The sequence below is a fragment of the Oncorhynchus mykiss genome, chromosome 16, assembly GCF_013265735.2.
Source record: "Oncorhynchus mykiss isolate Arlee chromosome 16, USDA_OmykA_1.1, whole genome shotgun sequence".
Classification (NCBI taxonomy): Eukaryota; Metazoa; Chordata; class Actinopteri; order Salmoniformes; family Salmonidae; genus Oncorhynchus; species Oncorhynchus mykiss.
Genome location: NC_048580.1, coordinates 27,667,421 through 27,689,278, shown reverse-complemented (window position 1 = coordinate 27,689,278; position 21,858 = coordinate 27,667,421). Strand labels below are relative to the sequence as shown.

Here is a 21,858-nt window from a genome sequence, read left to right as displayed (position 1 = left end):
ATGATTTGGAAAGGCACACACCTGTCTATTTAAGGTCCCGCAGTTGACAGTGCACGTCAGAGCAAAAACCAAGCCATGAGGTCGAAGGATTTGTTTGTTGAGCTCCAAGACAGAATTGTGTCAAGGCACAGATCTGGGGAAGGGTACCAAAACATTTCTGCAGCATTGAAGGTCCCCAACAACACAGTGGCCTCCATCATTCTTAAACGGAAGATGTTTGGAACTACCAAGACTCTTCCTAGAGCTGGCCGTCCGGCCAATTTGAGCAATCGGGGGAAAAGGGCCTTGGTCAGGGAGGTGACAAAGAACCTGATGGTCACTCTGACAGAGCTCTAGAGTTCCTCTGTGGAGATGGGAGAACCTTCCAGAAGGACATCCATCTCTGCAGCATTCTACCAATCAGGCCTTTATGGTAGAGTGGCCAGACGGAAGCCATTCCTCAGTAAAAGGCACATGACAGCCCGCTTGGATTTGCCAAAAGGTACCTCAAGACTCTCAGACCATGAGAAACAAGATTCTCTGGTCTGATGAAACTAAGATTGAACTCTTTGGCCTGAATGCCAAGAGTCACGTCTGGAGGAAACCTGGCACCATCCCTACGGTGAAGCATGGTGGTGGCAGCATCATGCTGTGGGGAAGTTTTTCAGGGGCAAGGACTGGGAGACTAGTGAGGATCGAGGCAAAGATGAACGGAGCAAAGTACAGAGATCCTTGATGAAAACCTGCTCCAGAGCGCTCAGGACCTCAGGCTGTGGCGAAGGTTCACCTTCCAACAGGACAAGGACCCTAAGCACACAGCCAAGACAATGCAGGAGGGGCTTCGGGACAAGTCTCTGAATGTCCTTGAGTGGCCCAGCCAGAGCCTGGACTTGAACCCAATTCTAACATCTCTGGAGAGACCTGAAAATAGCTGTGCAGCAACACTTAACATCCAACCTGACAGAGCTTTAGAGGATTTGCAGAGAATGGGATAAACTCCCCTAATACAGGTGTGCCAAGCTTGTTTAACTGCGACACAATATACAGGAAATTGTGTATGGTTCAATATGTTCGTACAATTTGAAAAACGGAATGGATTTAAACTGATTGCCCTGATTGCTTCAAAATTAGCAGCATCTGGGGGTGTTAACTCTGGATTTGGAAACTAGAAGTGCTCATTGCTGCAACAATATGCAGTAAATTGTGTAGACACAACATTGTTGATCTAATTCTTTGTATCATAACTTGTATTTAACAGAACGAAATTTGTGCACATTTTCCACAAATGTCGCTCTAATTATTCATTTACAACGTGTTCAGGATAGGACCTCTATTCTGAAGCGTCCCAAAAAAAAATCGTAACCCGGAAGTACTTCGTTATTCTTGCTCGCTTCTCAGCGGTCCTTTTGTTGAGGGCTGGGTGCTATCCAGTTGAAGGTGAAACAAATTGAAATATAACTCGGTGAAATCTAAACCGGTATGAAAAGTCGATAATTAAAGCGTTTTGTTCAAATATTCTTCGGGGAAATCCATTAAAGTTTCCCCCCCAACTTCAACTATTGAGGCATTATCTGGCGCAAGGTTAGCGGGCTAACATTAGCTGATTAAACTAGCACACCTAGTTAACAAGCCTGCTACATTTTTTAAATATTATTTTAAACGGAAAAATTATCACAGGAATATTATGGCAGAAGCCGATAAATTAAACATCGACTCCATCATACAGCGACTTCTGGAAGGTAAGAACAGCTCTTTTCCCCACTTTTTTTTTGTGGTGAACTAGCAACTTCACAGGCTAGCTAGCATCAACGACTAAAGCTCACCGTATGCTTCCCAGTCGAAACAGGTCGCGCATATATTATGACGACATTTTGTGACGTTTTTGTTATTTTTGGTGTAAGCGATTTTTTTCTTTTTCGTCTGATCGAGCAAATTATTTATATTGTAACGACCCTTGGTTTATAAGCGCGGATATCGACTTCCGCTTGAGCATGCTTTTGGGGCGCAGTCGATAGCGCGCTGGACTTTGGGCAAGAAGGTCGAGGGTTCGAGGCCTGCTCCCTGCCTGTTTCGTTACAATTACAATAGAAGCCTGACGGGGCGCTGTTTTGAAGTTACCACACCCCACGATTGTAAAAAATATTTGGGAAGATATAGTAATGCTTTTATTAATGTCTACCTTTGTTTTTACCATATTTATTATATTCCAGACACCTTAATGCATACTTACAAATGTTATTATGTGAGAAACATTTTTAAAAAATGTCAACATTTTCCTCAAAGTATCATTTTTATTTTTTAAGTTCAAATGTTCTTGAAATGTTCAAACACGTTAACACATGTACTTTTGTCCTTTGACAAAGCATTGAATAAATATATTGTGTATTTATTCTGCTTCTTCTCGGTAGTGCCAATATGGCCGACCGGAGGCTTCTTGGCCTCTTTCATTGGCCTATAGATAGCATATGCACTCCAGGGTTTATATACATTATGTTAGCTTCACATAGTCGGGTTGTGCTAAGAGCAAACCGAACCTAGTATGCAGACACCTTTATCTGGCTAGCTGGATAGGTAGTTGGCTAACCCTTGAACATGACTCTGTTACGTATAATTCATTGGACGAAGGTGTCTTCTTTACAGGGGGTTTTGTTATGAGTCCCAACGCTCATTCTGAACATTAAGACGCATCTCTTGCGGTATGGTTTTGGAAGCATAAGGACCTTATATTTCATATTATTGGTCGACCGATTATGATTTTTCAACGCCGATACCGATTATTGGAGGACCAAAAAAAGCTGATACCGATCAATCGGCTTATTTATTTGTAATAATGACAATTACAACAATACTGAATGAACACTTATTTTAACTTAATATAATACATCAATAAAAATCCATTTAGCCTCAAATAAATAATGAAACATGTTAAATTTGGTTTAAATAATGCAAAAACAAAGTGTTGGAGAAGAAAGTGAAAAGTGCAATATGTGCCATGTAAAAAAAGCTAACATTTAAGTTCCTTGCTCAGAACATGAGAACATATGAAAGCTGGTGGTTCCTTTTAACATGAGACTTCAATATTCCAAGGTAAGAGGTTTTAGGTTGTAGTTAATATAGTATTTATAGGACTATTTCTCTCTATACCATTTGTATTTTATTAACCTTTGACTATTGGATGTTCTTATAGGCACTTTAGTATTGCCAGTGTAACAGTATAGCTTCCGTCCCTCTCCTCGCTCCTACCTGGGCTCGAACCAGGAACACATCAACAACAGCCACCCTCGAAGCAGCGTTACCCATGCAGAGCAAGTGGAACAACTACTCCAAGTCTCGAAGCGAGTGACGTTTGAAACGCTATTAGCGTGCACCCCGCTAACTATCTAGCCATTTCACATCGGTTACACCAGCCTAATCTCGGGAGTTGATAGGCTTGAAGTTATAAACAGCGCAACGCTTGAAGCACAACAAAGAGCTGCTGGCAAAACGCACGAAAGTGCTGTTTGAATGAATGCGTACGAGCCTGCTGCTGCCTACCACCGCTCAGACTTCTCTATCAAATATCAAATCATAGACTTAATTATAACATAATTAACACACAGAAATACGAGCCTTTGGCCATTAATATGGTCTAATCCGGAAACTATCATTTCGAAAACAAATGTTTATTTTTATCGCATATACCCTGAATCTGCGTGCAATGAACGCAGGAGAAGTGACACAATTTCACCTGGTTAATATTGCCTGCTAACTTGGATTTCTTTTAGCTAAATATGCAGGTTTAAAAAATATATACTTCTGTGTATTGATTTTAAGAAAGGCATTGATGTTTATGGTTAGGTACACGTTGGAGCAACGACAGTCCTTTTTCCGTGAATGCGCACCGCATCGATTATATGCAATGCAGGACATGCTAGATAACTACACATGGTTGATGATATTACTAGTTTAACTAGTGAATATGATTGATTGTTTTTTACAAGATAAGTTTAATGCTAGCTAGCAACTTACCGTTGCTTCTTACTGCATTCACGTAACTGGTAGGCTCCTCGTGGAGTGCAATGAGTGGCAGGTGTTTAGAGGGTTGGACTAGTTAACTGTAAGGTTGCAAGATTGAATCCCCAAGCTGACAAGGTAAAAATCTGTCATTCTGCCACTGAACAAGTCAGTTAAGAACACGTTCTTATTTTCAATGATAGCCTAGGGAGGGTGGGTTATCATTGAAAATAAGAACGTGTTCTTAACTGACTTGCCTAGTTAAATAAAGGTGTAAAATAAAACATTTAAATAAAAAAATTGGGCAAATCGGTGTTCAAAACTACCGATTTCCGATTGTTATGAAAACTTGAAATCGGGCCTAATTAACCGGCCATTCCGATTAATCGGTCAACCTCTATTTCATATCAGCAATCATTTTCAGAAAACAAAAGGTTAAATTGATATACGCCTTTTTCTAGGTTAGGGTTATTGTTCCCACACAGCCATATCTTCATGTTAAGTGCTTGTTTATGGAAAACAGACTGAAGACAGACACGACCACCTGTGCTAAATAGCTATCTAGCTTGCTCCGAATACCTTTGTGTAAGCTTAACTTGGGATGTTTAGTCCAGTCGGATGGAGGCACCTATAGCTGTATGGATCTGGGAAAAACCGCTACAGTAAGTGTCTTTTATTTGAAGGATTCCTTCTCACTGATGAAAGATATGTTTCGAAAGCCGGATAGCAAATTAAGTAAATTTTTTGTTAAATATTATTACATTTTTTTTTTACAAACAATCCAAAACGGACAACCTACAGACCTCACCCCTATCCCCAGTACCTGCACTACTCTCCACCACAAATTGCACCATTTTGGTCTTCTCCGTCGCCCACGCTCTTTCAATAATTAGATAATGAATCATATTTTTTTATTTTACCTTTATTTAACTAGGCAAGTCAGTTAAGAACAAATTCTTATTTTCAATGACGGCCTAGTAACAGTGGGTTAACTGCCTGTTCAGGGGCAGAACGACAGATTTGTACCTTGTCAGCTCGGGGGTTTGAACTTGCAACCTTCCGGTTACTAGTCCAACGCTCTAACCACTAGGCTACCCTATGATTTTTCCATTGTCTTAACAATGGAGGATTGGTTGATTTCCAGTTTAAGTATAATTTATTTCAATATAACTGACGAGAAGAGTATCGTCCAACACATCAGGTACCTTACTGCACCCTCATGACATGTCTTGAAATATGCAGACAGACAGATTAAAAGTACATTTACATTGTAATACTTCTGACAGCAAACTTTCTAACTCCACCCACACCTTTTGGACTTAATAGCATTCCCAGAAGGCATGGATTATTGAGTCATTGTTAGTTTTACACTTAAGACATGACTCTGTCGTTGTGCTATATAATTTGTGAATTTTGTGTCTTGTATAATAAATTCTATACATTTGAACTGGATTAAGCCTACATTTTTGTTAACTGTAATTTTATTAGTTATGTTCCAAAATTCCCCCATCTTGTGCCAATATCAGTTATTATTAAGTATTGGGTTCACTAGTTTCTTTTTCCCTAAGAAGTTGTCAGTTGGATAGGCTCTCTGCAAGTTTTTGTATATCTTACCTATCATATGAATATCCATTTCCGACTCATAGGATTCCCTCAAAATTTTGTCGAGTTGCTTAGATATTCGCGGCTGCTCAAAAGTCAGTTGAAAACAGCTACACAGTTATCTCGCTCCACATGAGGCACAGTGTTGTGTATGAACAAGTATTCACTTTGTCCTTGTCTCCTGTCCAGTGAAGGGCTCCCGACCTGGCAAAAATGTGCAGCTGACGGAGAACGAGATTCGTGGCCTCTGCCTCAAGTCCCGGGAGATCTTCCTCAGCCAGCCAATACTGCTCGAACTCGAGGCGCCACTCAAGATTTGTGGTGAGGCCAAGTTGTCATTTCTGGGGTTGGGAAACGGGTGCCTCAAATGTTGTTCATCAAAGTAGTAGAACTTTGTTAGTTCCAAGAAGGGAAATTGATTAATCATCATCACCATTAACATCAGCTATACAACGTGTAAAGACAGGAGATGGCTCAGGAACAGAAGACATGCTCCTTAGCAATAAGGGAAGAAAGTGTAGAAAAGTGAAGTGCTGCCAGCACCATATGTAGACTATGGCAATTAGGAAAACTATTCTCTATCTGTTTATCAACACTCGACAGAAAGGAATCATTACAATAAACACTGAAAAAAACAATACTAGGCCTACTAGCTAATTTAACTGAAATATTTTGTTGTGGGTGACGGTGCCCAACAGCCTATTTTAGTCCCCTCTCTGTTTTGAACACAAACATCAATACAGTAACAACCTGAACAAACATTTTCCTGTTACTATCTTGTGACCTTACACACCATGGTCAACTCTGCCCACTCACAGGTGACGTCCACGGTCAGTACTACGACCTGCTGAGACTATTTGAGTACGGAGGCTTCCCCCCGGAGAGCAACTACCTGTTCTTGGGGGACTATGTGGACCGAGGAAAGCAGTCATTGGAGACAATCTGCCTGCTGCTGGCCTACAAGGTCAAATACCCAGAGAACTTCTTTCTGCTGAGGGGCAACCACGAGTGTGCCTCCATCAACAGAATATACGGCTTCTACGATGAGTGTGAGTTGTTGGGGCTTGGACAGATGCATAACACAGACAGACATGATAAAAAACACGATAGAGCACCTGCATCCACATGAGGCTTCATAAATTAGCATAACAGTCATGGGCACACACACAGTAAATGCATATAAAAAATAATGTGATCAAATCAAATTTATTTATATAGCCCTTCGTACATCAGCTGATATCTCAAAGTGCTGTACAGAAACACAGCCTAAAACCCCAAACAGCAAGCAATGCAGGTGTAGAAGCACGGTGGCTAGGAAAAACTCCCTAGAAAGGCCAAAACCTAGGAAGAAACCTAGAGAGGAACCAGGCTATGTGGGGTGGCCAGTCCTCTTCTGGCTGTGCCGGGTGGAGATTATAACAGAACATGGCCAAGATGTTCAAATGTTCATAAATGACCAGCATGGTCGAATAATAATAAGGCAGAACAGTTGAAACTGGAGCAGCAGCACGGCCAGGTGGACTGGGGACAGCAAGGAGTCATCATGTCAGGTAGTCCTGGGGCATGGTCCTAGGGCTCAGGTCCTCCGAGAGAGAGAGAGAGAGAGAGAAGGAGAGAATTAGAGAACGCACACTTAGATTCACACAGGACACCGAATAGGACAGGAGAAGTACTCCAGATATAACAAACTGACCCTAGCCCCCGACACATAAACTACTGCAGCATAAATACTGCAGGCTGAGACAGGAGGGGTCAGGAGACACTGTGGCCCCATCCAAGGACACCCCCGGACAGGGCCAAACAGGAAGGATATAACCCCACCCACTTTGCCAAAGCACAGCCCCCACACCACTAGAGGGATATCTTCGACCACCAACTTACCATCCTGAGACAAGGCTGAGTATAGCCCACAAAGATCTCCGCCATGGCACAACCCAAGGGGGGGCGCCAACCCAGACAGGATGACCACATCAGTGAATCAACCCACTCAGGTGACGCACCCCTTCCAGGGACGGCATGAGAGAGCCCCAGCAAGCCAGTGACTCAGCCCCTGTAATAGGGTTAGAGGCAGAGAATCCCAGTGGAAAGAGGGGAACCGGTCAGGCAGAGACAGCAAGGGCGGTTCGTTGCTCCAGAGCCTTTCCGTTCACCTTCCCACTCCTGGGCCAGACTACACTCAATCATATGACCCACTGAAGAGATGAGTCTTCAGTAGAGACTTAAAGGTTGAGACCGAGTTTGCGTCTCTGACATGGGTAGGCAGACCGTTCCATAAAAATGGAGCTCTACAGGAGAAAGCCCTGCCTCCAGCTGTTTGCTTAGAAATTCTAGGGACAATTAGGAGGCCTGCGTCTTGTGACCGTAGCGTACGTGTAGGTATGTACGGCAGGACCAAATCAGAGAGATAGGTAGGAGCAAGCCCATGTAATGCTTTGTAGGTTAGCAGTAAAACCTTGAAATCAGCCCTTGCTTTGACAGGAAGCCAGTGTAGAGAGGCTAGCACTGGAGTAATATGATCACATTTTTTGGTTCTAGTCAGGATTGTAGCAGCCGTATTTAGCACTAACTGAAGTTTATTTAGTGCTTTATCCGGGTAACCGGAAAGTAGAGCATTGCAGTAGTCTAACCTAGAAGTGACAAAATCATGGATTAATATTTCTGCATAATTTTTGGACAGAAAGTTTCTGATTTTTGCAATGTTACGTAGATGGAAAAAAGCTGTCCTTGAAATGGTCTTGATATGTTCTTCAAAAGAGAGATCAGGGTCCAGAGTAACGCCGAGGTCCTTCACAGTTTTATTTGAGACGACTGTACAACCATTAAGATTAATTGTCAGATTCAACAGAAGATCTCTTTGTTTCTTGGGACCTAGAACAAGCATCTCTGTTTTGAGTTTAAAAGTAGAACGTTTGCAGCCATGCACTTCCTTATGTCTGAAACACATGCTTCTAGCAAGGGCAATTTTGGGGCTTCACCATGTTTCATTGAAATGTACAGCTGTGTGTCATCCGCATAGCAGTGGAAGTTAACATTATGTTTTCGTATAACATCCCCAAGAGGTGAAATATATAGTGAAAACAATAGAGTACACAAGGACAATTGTAAGCACTACAGCATGAGCGGTATTCTGACTTCTCCATCAGGCTTGGGTGGTATATCGTATTTGGAAATAGCCACGGCGTGTTTTTATTATTTTTATTTTTACCGTTGAAGCTATTTATTTTAAGTTTTTCCATAAATGTTTATATTTGTAGCTACTTTTTAAGGAAATACCTGCAGTCAACTTTGCAATGCGTTAGGGGATAAAGCAGATCGCTTTCGTCATTTCACCAGTAACATTAACTTACATTATGAACAGTTGAGCCATTCACGTGTTTGTAAATACAGTGGTTCTTTCTTTAAAAGTTGCAAGTTTATGCTTTGACCGTTTGTGGTAGATGGTGGCATTCTGTCATTGCACCACACTATCACAAGGGGAGTTAGAACGCTGAACTATCGGTAGTCTAAACTGTGGTAATTAATGGAGGCGTTTTCAGCAGAGTCTCTCCTCTGCTGCTAGAGTCCTGTATCAGGTGGTCCTGGAGTTAAGAGAGAACTTGGGGGAATTTCACTTGACATGTGGACTGGTGATTTTACAGAAAATAGGCACGGTGTTCTTTTGGTTTCTCTCCCTCTTAAAAACAGAAATAAATCATTCTAAATAACAAACTGGGTTTATTTACAAATTAGTAAGAATGTCTCACCCCATGTTCAAGAAATTCCGTGAAGTTCATAGAAACATGTCAAACAATGTTTATATTCCATCCTCAGGTTGTTTTTTACCCTAAATTATCTATAATATTTTGACCGGACAATAACGTAGTCAATATAAAAGGTAAACAAGAAATGCACATGCGCCTGAAAAAGCTCTGCGACGCGTTAGGATCCACTCGTTCAGACTGGTCTTACTCCCTCATTTATAAGAATACAAGCCTGAAACGATTTCTAAAGACTGTTGACATCTAGTGGAAGGCATAGGAACTGCAAATGGAGTTCTAAGTCAATGGATACTGTAATGGCATTGAATAGAAAACTACAAAACCACAAAAAAAACTACTTCCTGAACGGATTTTTCTCAGGTTTTCGCCTGCTAAATCAGTTCTGTTATACTCAGACACTATTTTAACAGTTTTGGAAACTTTAGAGTGTTTTCTATCCAAATTAAATCTATGCATATCATATCTTCTGGGCCCGAGTAGCAGGCCGTTTAATTTGGGCATGCTTTTCATCCAAAATTCCAAATGCTGCCCCCTACCCTAGAGAGGTTAAAGACCAAAATTGGTTAAAGAAAATTGTAATAAATTTAAATGTATAGCACCGTCTCTTGTGCATGTCGTTTTCCTTTCATAATGCATCCTTATTTACAAAGCTATTAATTTTATTAACCCTGCATTATAATCATATAAAAGCCCCTTATGGCAAATCTGGTCTGTGAGAATATCTAATGAAAAATTCCCCTTTGTATATTAATTTAGAATTCTATAAATGCAACTTTTGGCGGAGAGTCGCATCATTGGCAGTGTCAAGATGGAGGCACAATCCATGCCAGGCAAACATGCAGATGTTTATTTCAACTACATTTTAGTTGCAAGAAGTTCGATCGGGTTTAAATCAGGAGATCTACAATGTGAGATGAAAAAAATATTTTTAGATACAGTGGGGCAAAAAAGTATTTAGTCAGCCACCAATTGTGAAAGTTCTCCCACTTAAAAAGATGAGAGAGGTCTGTAATTTTCATCATAGGTACATTTCACCTATGACAGACAAAATGAGGGGAAAAAATCCAGAAAATCACAAATTTTTAATGAATTTATTTGCAAATTATGGTGGAAAATAAGTATTTGGTCAATAACAAAAGTTTATATCAATACATTTTCTGTAAGTCTTCAAGGTTTTCACACACTGTTGGTGTGGGGCTGTTGCTGGGGAACACGGACTTTCAACTCACTCCAAAGATTTTCTATGGGGTTGAGATCTGGAGACTGGCTAGGTCACTCCAGGACCTTGAAATGCTTCTTACGAAGCCACTCCTTTGTTGCCCGGGCGGTGAAAGACCCAGCCACGTTTCATCTTCAATGCCCTTGCTGATGGAAGGAGGATTTCACTCAAAATCTCACGATACATTGCCCCATCCATTCTTTCCTTTACACAGATCAGTCGTCCTGGTCCCTTTGCAGAAAAACAGCCCCAAAGCATGATGTTTCCACCCCCATGTGGGGGCTTCACAGTAGGTATGGTGTTCTTTGGATGCAACTCAGCATTCTTTGTCCTCCAAACACGACGAGTTGAGTTTTTACCAAAAAGTTATATTTTGATTTCATCTGACCATATGACATTCTCCTAATCTTCTTCTGGATCATCCAAATGCTCTCTAGCAAACTTCAGACGGGCCTGGACATGTACTGGCTTAAGCAGGGGGACGTCTGGCACTGCAGGATTTGAGTCCCTGGCGGCATAGTGTGTTACTGATGGTAGGCTTTGTTACTTTGGTCCCAGCTCTCTGCGGGTCATTCACTAGGTCCCCCCGTGTGGTTCTGGGATTTTTGCTCACCGTTCTTGTGATCATTTTGACCCCACGGGGTGAGATCTTGCGTGGAGCCCCAGATCGAGGGAGATTATCAGTTGACTTATATGTCTTCCATTTCCTAATAATTGCTCCCACAGTTGATTTCTTCAAACCAAGCTGCTTACCTATTGCAGATTCAGTCTTCCAGCCTGGTGCAGGTCTACAATTTTGTTTCTGGTCTTGACCATAGTGGAGTTTGGAGTGTGACTGTTTGAGGTTGTGGACAGGTGTATTTTATACTGATAACAAGTTCAAACAGGTGCCATTAATACAGGTAACGAGTGGAGGACAGAGGAGCCTCTTAAAGAAGAAGTTACAGGTCTGTGAGAGCCAGAAATCTTGCTTGTTTGTAGGTGACCAAATACTTATTTTCCACCATAATTTGCAAATAAATTCATAAAAAATCCTACAATGTGATTTTCTGGATTTTTTTTTCTCATTTTGTCTGTCATAGTTGAAGTGTACCTATGATGAAAATTACTGGCCTCTCTCATCTTTTTAAGTGGGAGAACTTGCACAATTGGTGGCTGACTAAATACTTTTTTCCCCACTGTATACTGTAGGCCTAACGTAGATGACATGAGTCTAGCTAGTGTTGAGTAATGTGCAGTTAAAAATGTTGGTATTTTATTTATTTTTATTTAACCTTAATTTTACTACATAAATGTCTACTTACTCTGCTGGCATGTTGAACCAGTTCATGCCCTCATTTGCAATGCAAACTAAAACAAATTACTATGAGAATGAATGGAAGAGGCAGGTGGAAGAGGGAAAAAGTAAGCAACTTCTGTCGGCCCTGGAGGCCTTTTGAAAGCATGTTTTCACAAGGGCTATTAGCAGGACAATAGACGCAATGTGGTTCCAAAAAAACCTCTCTGACATAGGGTCCAGCATATCTATTAATGATGTCATTGAATGTCTCGCCAGCTTTGATCCATGTCTTGGCCGGCACTACGCAAAGTTATTTGTCAAATGAATCATTGGGTCAACTACAGAACAGTACAAAACGAGTACAAACACATGGTTAATGTTAAATAAATAAAAATATAAAACATAAAAATGTCTTACAAAAGAGCCTTTCCATATGTCCACTCAAGTTTCTTCAACTCTCTTCTGACTGTGATTAGAGTGATGCTTTTGCCAATCGCTCATCATCTTCAACCATCAGTGAGTCCAACCCCAGCTAGCACACTGGATCTTTGCCAATTCTGGCTGAGAGTCAGGGCACTCAGCTGAGAGTCAGAAGTCATGTGGTACAGTAGTCTGGCAGTATTACTTACGGCTAGGATGCGGAGATTGAGCTCAGGCCGATTCCGGTGTGAGTTATCTGGCCCAAATGTGTTAGTTGGTGCTTGGGCCGATTGTGGCTACTCTCTGGCATATGATTACATGGGCTGCTTTATATAATTAGCATTTCATAACTTATTTTTCTGTGATCATAAAATAAATTTTTTAAATTAAATTGTTTAATAGTCCTGTTTAAGTAGTATTTTAGTATTTTGATACTTTGATCAACACAACATTTTGTCTAAGACACTGCATCACAGTGCAATCTGTGTTGATACAGATGCTGGTTCGATACCCGTGCCTGCTGTGACCGGGAGACCCATGAGACGACGCACAATTGGCCCAGTGTTGTCCGGGTTAGGGGAGGGTTTGGCCGGCTGGGATGTTCATGTCCCATCGCGCTGTAGCGACTCCTGTGGCACGCCAGACGCGTGCACTCTGGTACGGTCACCAGGTGTTTCTTCTGACACATTGGTGTGGCTGGCTTCTGGGTTAAGCGTGCATTGTGTCAAGAAGCAGTGCTGCTTGGCGGGGTTGTGTTTCGTGGACGCACGGCTCGCGACCTTCGCCTCTCCCGAGGCCGTGCGATGGGATAAGACAATTGACTCTTACCGAGTCCACCAAATCCATTGTTTGGATGGATCCATAAATTACTATTGGTATAAATTGGAATAAATATCACTGAATGACAGAAATATTGGAATAAAGTAGGCTAGTGAAGGCAGCAAATTGTTGCTTACTGGAACACCCAAAGTCATCCAATTGTTATAATAGGATTTGAAGCAATAGCTTAGCATGTGGTCAACTACTTCAGCTGCGTTTCGCGCTGCTCTGAGACAAGCAAGACTACTTAATAAACATATACATTTTTAAACAGTATTTTATCAAATTCAATGATTTGTCCTATTGTAAAGTGTAGCCTTAAGTGGAAAAACAAAAAGCTGTCCATCCCTACTGTAAATAAAAACACAGAATATCTATCTAAGGGGTTTTTATATAATTATAATGCAGGGTTAATAATAATGATGATGATGGTGATGATGATGATGATGATGATGATCGTTGGATAACAGATCACAATATTAAAAACTTTCACATGCATTCATTAATTAAATCTCTTTAGCCGACATGTTGCAGTTCATCTGATGAAGGGGCACATGGGCCTATTTATATAATGAATATGAAATCGGAGGGAAGGAATTATAAAATAATAAAGCATTAGACCTCTCACTAATGGTGTCAGTCATACAAAAGTTATATTTAAATCCGAACTGGTTGGAGATTATGAAAGTACATGGCCATAAAGGCCAGATCATTTTTCAAGCTGTTCAAACATTCATAAATAACCAGCAGGGTTAAATAATATAAACAGTGGTTATAGAGGGTGCAACCGGTCAGGCTTTTCATAGCCGAGCATTCAGAGGTTGAGAGAGGTTGACTGACTGACTGCATATGGACAGGGGTCGCGTTTTATATTGAAAGTCAAGTGTTTTTTACACACGTTAATGAGCTTACAATGAAAAATCAAGGCATTTTTTTGCACATGCTGTATATAGATTTTTTCTACTGTATTATTGATTGTATGTTTGTTTATTCCATGTGTTACTCTGTTGTATGTGTCGAACTGCTTTGCTTTCTTGGCTAGGTCGCAGTTGCAAATGAGAACTTGTTCTCAACTAGCCTACTTGGTTAAATAAAGGTGGGAGGAAAACATTCTAATGTTTATTATAAAAAGAATGTAGCCAGCTACCTTTCCTAATTTTTTGCTTAAAGTTAATCTTTCATTTTACTGGAGAAAAGTAGACTGGCTACACCAAAAAAAAGTAGCTACACATCAGTCAGAGCGCTGTTTACTGATAGAACGCTCGTTTGTGAATACTCATCCGAGTAGAGAAGGGCAACTGAAGGACAGAATTGATGCAGAGCAGAAATTACAATAAGAAGCATTTTAGATCTGCGTTTACAAAAAGCCGCAAAATATTTCTTATTTGATTTATTTTCCTATGTGGAAAACAAAGAATTCTGTGTTAACGCTACACCTAAGTTTAACTTGCTAGTTATCTAAGTGGCTGAATTAATAAGATGACAAGGCATCATATTGTATTAGCTTTTGGCCGTGTTTGAGAAGTCAAAGCCCTTTGGATGAGTAATCTGTGCAGCTGCCACTGCTCTCTTTATTTTCCTTGTTTTTTCTCAGCCCGTGGCCTCCTCCCCCATCTTCTCCAAGTAGAGCAGTCAGGCCCATTGCCCTAGCGACTCCACACAGACACAGTGTGTACACATGCTGCTCCAGAGCCAGTACTGTACTGTTCTTCCTCCAGACAAGCATGTCTCTCGTTCATATTCGCTTGTAAAGTTCCAAACTCACCAAAAATGACATTAGGTAGCACCTACCTAATGTATGTATAACTTTGTGAGCTGGATGGCCTGTCTTTGCACTTCGTGGGCCTTTCTTTGTGTGTACTAAGCTGATAATAACGTAAATCCCGGGATGAGAGAAGAACAGTATGACAATATGAAAATCTGGATGCTGCCCAACCCTATTCTCCATACACTTAACTTGAATTTTCATGGTTAGGCATCGGATCTTGCCACACGGATCTCAAGTCGTCCCATATCTTCAGCATATAGATTAAATGTATGAACATTCTGAACTCTTATGCACCCAATGCCATAATGACTTTAATTCAACTTGACTGATCAAATAAAACATTATTAAATAGAAGTTGCGCAAACGAGCTGAACTCTTGAGTTTTTGTGAGGAACTTTGACATTTTTCTAAAAAGTTCGACAAACAATTGATTGGTTGCTTACAGAGCATGTATTATGCAAAGCGCAAAATAAGAATGCAATAAATGATGTGAGTGATTTTCGGGACAAAGCAAAGACCAGGTTAATTAGCTTTGAAGATCAGGGTTCAGTTTTGACGGGTGGAACACATTACAAAACATTTAGATAGAAATGCATTTTGTATAACAGAAATTATTTTATGTCATGAAGAATTGGGCATCGTCATCTCTATTCATTACGTTGCAATTCCCAACATTCTGAACTGTTCATTTTACTGAATACGCCCTAGATTAATTTAGATATTGCCCCTTGTAGGTAAGAGGCGGTACAATATCAAGCTGTGGAAGACCTTCACCGACTGCTTCAACTGCCTGCCTGTGGCGGCCATCGTCGACGAGAAGATATTTTGTTGTCATGGAGGTATGAAGTTGTAGTATTTATCAAATGGCTCCTCTGCACACATTTCCGGTTGATTTTGAAATACCCTTGTGTCCTTGTCATAATGTGCCATGTGAACTCCCATTGCAACTGTAGAATATCAACTGCGTAGAAAGAGTGAAAGGAAAAACTCAGCTGAGAGAGAGAAAAATTACATATTTTGGATAGGGCCAGGCTGGGATGTAGGCTGTAGTTTTTGTAATTCAGACCATGACCGATGAGCTTTAGGCAGACTGAGAAATGGACATCACCGAGATTAGTTCCATTATCGTAAAGGGTATTCTTTTTAATGATCTTTTAGGTGGTTGTAATTGAAAAGCCATATTAAAAAAATATATTATACAAGCTTTACACCCAAGCTATCTCTCGTGCGACAGTCTATACCCAATAATTTTTTTTTGAAATCCTCCCATCCCCCAGGCCTGTCCCCTGATCTCCAGTCTATGGAGCAGGTGCGGCGGGTGATGCGGCCCACGGACGTGCCTGACCAGGGCCTGCTATGCGACCTGCTGTGGGCAGACCCGGACAAGGATGTGCTAGGCTGGGGAGAGAATGACCGTGGCGTCTCCTTCACCTTTGGCGCCGACGTGGTCACCAAGTTCCTCCACAAGCACGACATGGACCTCATCTGCAGGGCCCACCAGGTCAGTGACTACCGAGGGGGAAGAGGTAGGGTTTAGGGAGCAGAAAGATCCCGGGCAGGTATACTGTTTTTATTTAACCTTTATTTATACATTTAAATCAATTAAGAACAGCTTCTTATTTGATGACTTGTTAGAATGCCAGCAGCATGCCAGCAGCATACCACCCTGCATCCCACTGCTGGCTTGTTTCTGAAGCTAAGCAGGGTTGGTGTCTGGATGGGAGACCAGATGCTGCTGGAAGTGGTGATGGAGGGCCAGTAGGAGGCACCCTTTCCTCTGGTCTAAAAAAAGATATCCGAATGCCCCAGGGCAGTGATTGGGGACATTGCCCTGTGTAGGGTGTCGTCTTTCGGAAGGGACGTTTGACAGGTGTCCTGACTCTCTGTGGTCACTAAAGATCCCATGGCACTTGTCGTAAGAGTAGGGGTGTTAACCCCGGTGTCCTGGCAAAATTTCAAATTGAGCTTGAAGACTGGGTCAACACACAGAGAGTAGACGGCCGAGATGTTTCAACTGAGGCTATTCAATTCCGACACCGAAGGAGATGACTTCAGTGGTTTCAGTGCACAGGAGGAGGAAGATGGTGACCAATGACTTTCTTGTTAGGCTACTGTTTACTGCTATTTTTTTTATTTTTGTTACAAGCCGTGTTTCGTTAAAGCCTACTTATTTTTGTTACAAGCCGTGTTTCGTTTAAAAGCCTATTTATTTTTGTTACAAGCCGTGTTTCGTTTAAAAGCCTTTATTTTTGTTACAAGCCGTGTTTCGTTAAAGCCTACTTATTTTTGTTACAAGCCGTGTTTCGTTTAAAAGCCTATTTATTTTTGTTACAAGCCGTGTTTCGTTTAAAAGCCTATTTATTTTTGTTACAAGCCGTGTTTCGTTTAAAGGCTGTGTAAAGTTAATTTGTTTCAATGTACCGGTACAATCTTTGTCCCCATGTGCAGTTGCAAAACGTAGTCTGGCTTTTTTTATGGTGGTTTTGGAGCAGTGGCTTTCTCCTTGCTGAGCAGCCTTTCAGGTTATGCCGATATAGGACTCGTTTCTACTGTGGATATAGATACTTTTGTACCTGTTTCCTCCAGCATCTTCACAATGTCCTTTGCTGTTGTTCTGGGATTGATTTGCACTTTTCGCACCAAAGTATATTCCTCTCTAGGAGACAGAACTAGTGTCCTTCCAGAGCGGTATGATGGCTGCGTGGTCCTATGGTGTTTATACTATTGTTTGTACAGATGAAAGTGGTACCTTCAGGCGTTTGGAAATTGAACCAGACTTGTGGAGGTCTGGAAAAATTACTTATGTCATGCACAAAGTAGATGTCCTAACCGACTTGCCAAAACTATAGTTTGTTAACAAGAAATTTGTGGAGTGGTTGAAAAACGAGTTTTAATGACTCCAACCTAAGTGTATGTAAACTTCCGACTTCAACTGTGTATACAAAATCTATTTCTGCTTCTGCTTTAGATTCTGTTTGGTGCCTAACGTTTTTAAAGTTGGGTGAAGTGTGTGTATATGTTTGTGGGAGAGAGTGATTTGTCTGTTTATGAGGCATAAAGATCATTATGCATGTACAGTATATTCCGTCCTCCCATTCTTCCAGCCAAATCACAGGTAGGCTTTGCAAATATGAGCAAATCAAACATTCTACGCACTAATAAAGTGAACAGTGTGAAGTCAATATGTGTTGTATTGAGTAGAAGTGGGAATATCAGTGACAGTTTTTTTGCGCAGCACATCTGCATAACGGTATTCAGAGCGAACAGGGCGCTAGTCCACTCTGAATTCCCCGATTACCCCCCGTGGTATTGTGATACTTGGCCTGTTTTGTGACGCCACATATATTGGAAATGTGGGTGGCTACATTTGTGGATGAAAATCCTACTTTAATGAAACATGCTCAATTTGGTTTAAATAATGCAAATACAGTGTTGGAGAAGAAAGTAAAAGTGCAATATGTGCCATGTAAAAAAGCTCATGTTTAAGTTCCTTGCTTAGAACATGTGAAAGCTGGTGGTTCAATATTCCCAGTAAAGAAATATTAGGTTGCAGTTATTATAGGAATTATGACGCGTCAACTATTTTTCTCTATACCATTTGTATTTTATTTTTCATTTGACTATTTATGTTCTAATAGGCACTTCAGTATTGCCAGCCTAATCTCAGGAGTTGATAGGCTTGAAGTCAATAACAGCGCTATGATAAAGCATTGCTAAGAGCTGCTGGCAAACGCAGTAAAGTTTGAATTAATGCTTACGAGCCTGCTGCTGCCTACCACCGAAAAAATGCAGATTACCGTTTGTTGTGAAAACTTGAAATTGGCCCTAATTAATCGACCATGCCAATTAATCGGTCGACCTCTAGTATGTTTGGTTAAAGGTGTGGATCTTATCTTACACCTTTAACACAACAGTAGGTTTACTACCCGGCTCGGCCTTTACTACCCGGTCCGGCCTTAAACCAGTTTAGTGGTTTTGTTTGTGAAATGAATAAATTACTTCCTTCTAGTACAGGCTCTATGTGGTTTGAAAGTGAATAAGCCTAGAATGCCTTGCACACTTGTCCACAGTGTTACAAAGGAGGAAGGACGAAGCTACCTTGGTTCCTTAAAATCACAACAATCCCTGTTAACCCATTCCAAACCGGGATTGGTTTTGCAATGGAAAACTAGCATTTATTGGTCAATTTCAGATTGTACCTCCTCATTTCACTCCATTTCATACCGGTTCGTGCCTACTGAACACAGCCCTACTTCGTTCCTCAGGTGGTTGAGGATGGCTACGAGTTCTTTGCGAAGAGGCAGCTAGTGACACTGTTCTCGGCCCCCAACTACTGCGGCGAGTTTGACAACGCCGGAGCCATGATGAGCGTGGACGAGACCCTCATGTGCTCCTTCCAGGTAAAGGGATATCACTAAAATAACTTTCTAATCTTTAAGTTTTGGTAATGTGTTGAGGACGTTGTCTGCGTGTCCTTTGTTTTGTCTGTAATGGTACTTGTCTGTATTAGCTGGTGTAAACATATTTCCCCTTTTTGGGATCAATATAGTACTATTTTAAAACTGCACTAATGTTTTCATAGTATTTATATAGTTAGCATGTATTATAGGGTTTTCTTGATTTTGAATGCAAGTCTCTTATTTGTTTGTTCTCAAACCTTCCCAGATCCTGAAGCCTGCAGACAAGAAGCTGTTCTATGGGGGTGGAGGGGGCATGGGCTCCGGACGTCCTGTCACCCCCCCCAGGAAAGCCAAGAAGTGAAATGACTCGCCCCTCCCTCAGCCTCCACCTGCACTCCCACCATGTTTGCCCTCTCTACCTCTCTTTCCTCTCTTTCACCAAACAGCCAGAAATCAAACCAGTACCCAGGGCTTTTTCCTTTTTTTATCGTAAGAAAAACATGTAATGCTATGAATTGTCTATGAGTGGGTGTTTGAGAGAACGAGACATGGAATGCGTGTGTTTCCGTCTGCAAGCGAGCATTAAAAAGTGTGTGCGTGTGTGTGCATTATGTGCGAAAATTTGAGATTTGTACTATCCCCTTCTCTTACCACTTTGCCCCATTGAAAGGATGGAACCACAATGTCGTTCTGTACAGTAATTGTGACTGATAAAAGCTGGGTTCGGGAGACAGCTGACCAGATGAATTTAGCAGTAAACTCGTGCAAACAGATGGTGTGTTTGTGCAAAGGGGGATTAGTTTGTTTTTTCCCTGTCCCCTGTACTGTAAAATATCAAACAGATGTGTATGTGCCGTGTGACTACTCCCGCTTCAAGAAAGACATTTGAATATCCTCGAGCAGGAGAGGTTAAATGTGTCAATTGTCTCAAAGGAAAGCAAGCATGCCCTCCACTCGCACACACATACAATGACCCTTTTCACAGATTCATACGAGCCAGAGCTGTAAAAACCACACAATTTAGGTTTGTACAGATTTGATTACTTGAAAGAGATTTTTTGTGAATTCGTTTTGTAGTCTCATCAAGTTGACCAATAAAGCAAGAATCTGAATGAAGTTCTTCATTCATTGCTTGTCTTTGCTAACCACTGCAGTTTGTTGTCATATTAAAAGGAATGATACCCTTATCCCCCTCTTTTTTTGTACTGTGGCTTTCTGGCTCTAATGTTTCAGGTCGGCAAACCCTTCTGGGGGCTTCATAATTTAAATCCCATTTCTTAATCCTCATTCTATACCAACCTAAATTGATTTTGAAACTGACATGGACTAGTGCTTTTGTTATGAAATCCAGTTTAGTTATATATATATATATATATATATATATATATAAAGAACTCCTGCACACACTACCTCTACATGTTTTTTTTATTGTGGCGACGTTTCGTTCAGGGACCTTTTTATGACAGTCAGCTTTGGGGCTGTAATTCTCTGCGCCTCAAATGAGAGAAGCATGGCGCAGTGTGTTCACATTTCGCCATGAAATACCTTCCAATAGCTTAGTCACATATCAACCAACTAAGTGTTGTCTATTTGCTGTCCATAGGGTGGCGCTCTGAGTTGCCACACTGAAGTGGGCTGAGGTAGAATGTAGTTACGTGAGGGGTCATTGGACTTTCATATGGTCAACGTTTCTCATTGGTTAAGCACCCTAGTAAGGGTTATTGTCAATGAATGGCTTACGGCAGAATCTCAAGTAATACTATTAACTCATTAATGAACAACAGAACGCATTACTTGACGCTGTAGAATTTGACTTTTCGCTTGCTATACCCCTGCATGAAGCTTCTGCCGCAAAGAAATGACTAGGTGCAAATGTCATTTAAGTAATTCAATAATATTGATCCCATGTTGCTGGGTGGACTCGTGCAAAAAAAATGTGGATCACTCTCGCACTCCATTCTATATATAAAAGAAAATATCAAATTTCTCTCCTGTATCTCCCAGTCTCTGTTTTCATTCGTCTTGCTGTCATCAACACTCGTCCTTCAAGGCGCTCTGTCCATCAATACGCCTTCCTTTCACAACCCCAATAAGGTGAGGGGTGAAGGAAATAGCAGTGTTAAGTTTAGACCTAAAAATGCATCATATGACCATGCTCTATGATCATTGCTCTGTGAAAAACGGGATGTCTACTCAAACCTTTCCCTATAGTTTCCCTGTACTATAATTTCCCTGTACTGTACTTTTCTATTCTTGGCCACATCAATTCCTGCAGTGTCATTCTCTAGCATGCGCCATTTGCAATTACAGATAGTCATTCGAAGAAAGAAGTTCAAGAGAGTAGGTTACGAATGCACATACAGTACCAGTCAAATGTTTGGACACACCTACTCATTCAAGGGTTTTTCTTTATTTTGACTATTTCCTACATTGTAGAATAATAGTGAATACATCAACATGATGAAATGACAACCAAAAAAGTGTTAAACAAATCTAAATAGATTTTAGATTCTTCAAAGTAACCACCCCACTGCCTTGATGACAGCTTTGCACACGCTTAGCATTCTCTCAACCAGCTTCACCTGGAATTATTTTCCATCTGATGCAGCACTCCATCACTC

The 21,858-nt window shown here is 41.1% G+C and overlaps 1 protein-coding gene across 1 annotated transcript; it reads left to right on the top strand.

Annotated features, from left to right (window-relative positions):
• The first annotated feature begins 1,290 nt into the window (after window positions 1-1,290).
• Window positions 1,291-20,432, top strand: ppp1cab (protein phosphatase 1, catalytic subunit, alpha isozyme b). Its single transcript, XM_021565508.2, has 7 exons — window positions 1,291-1,718; window positions 5,764-5,895; window positions 6,393-6,623; window positions 15,572-15,676; window positions 16,115-16,338; window positions 19,103-19,237; window positions 19,503-20,432. Exons 1-7 carry the CDS (start codon window positions 1,664-1,666, stop codon window positions 19,596-19,598), a joined length of 978 nt encoding a protein of 325 aa, XP_021421183.1. The 5' UTR covers window positions 1,291-1,663; the 3' UTR covers window positions 19,599-20,432.
• The last annotated feature ends 1,426 nt before the right edge of the window (window positions 20,433-21,858 follow it).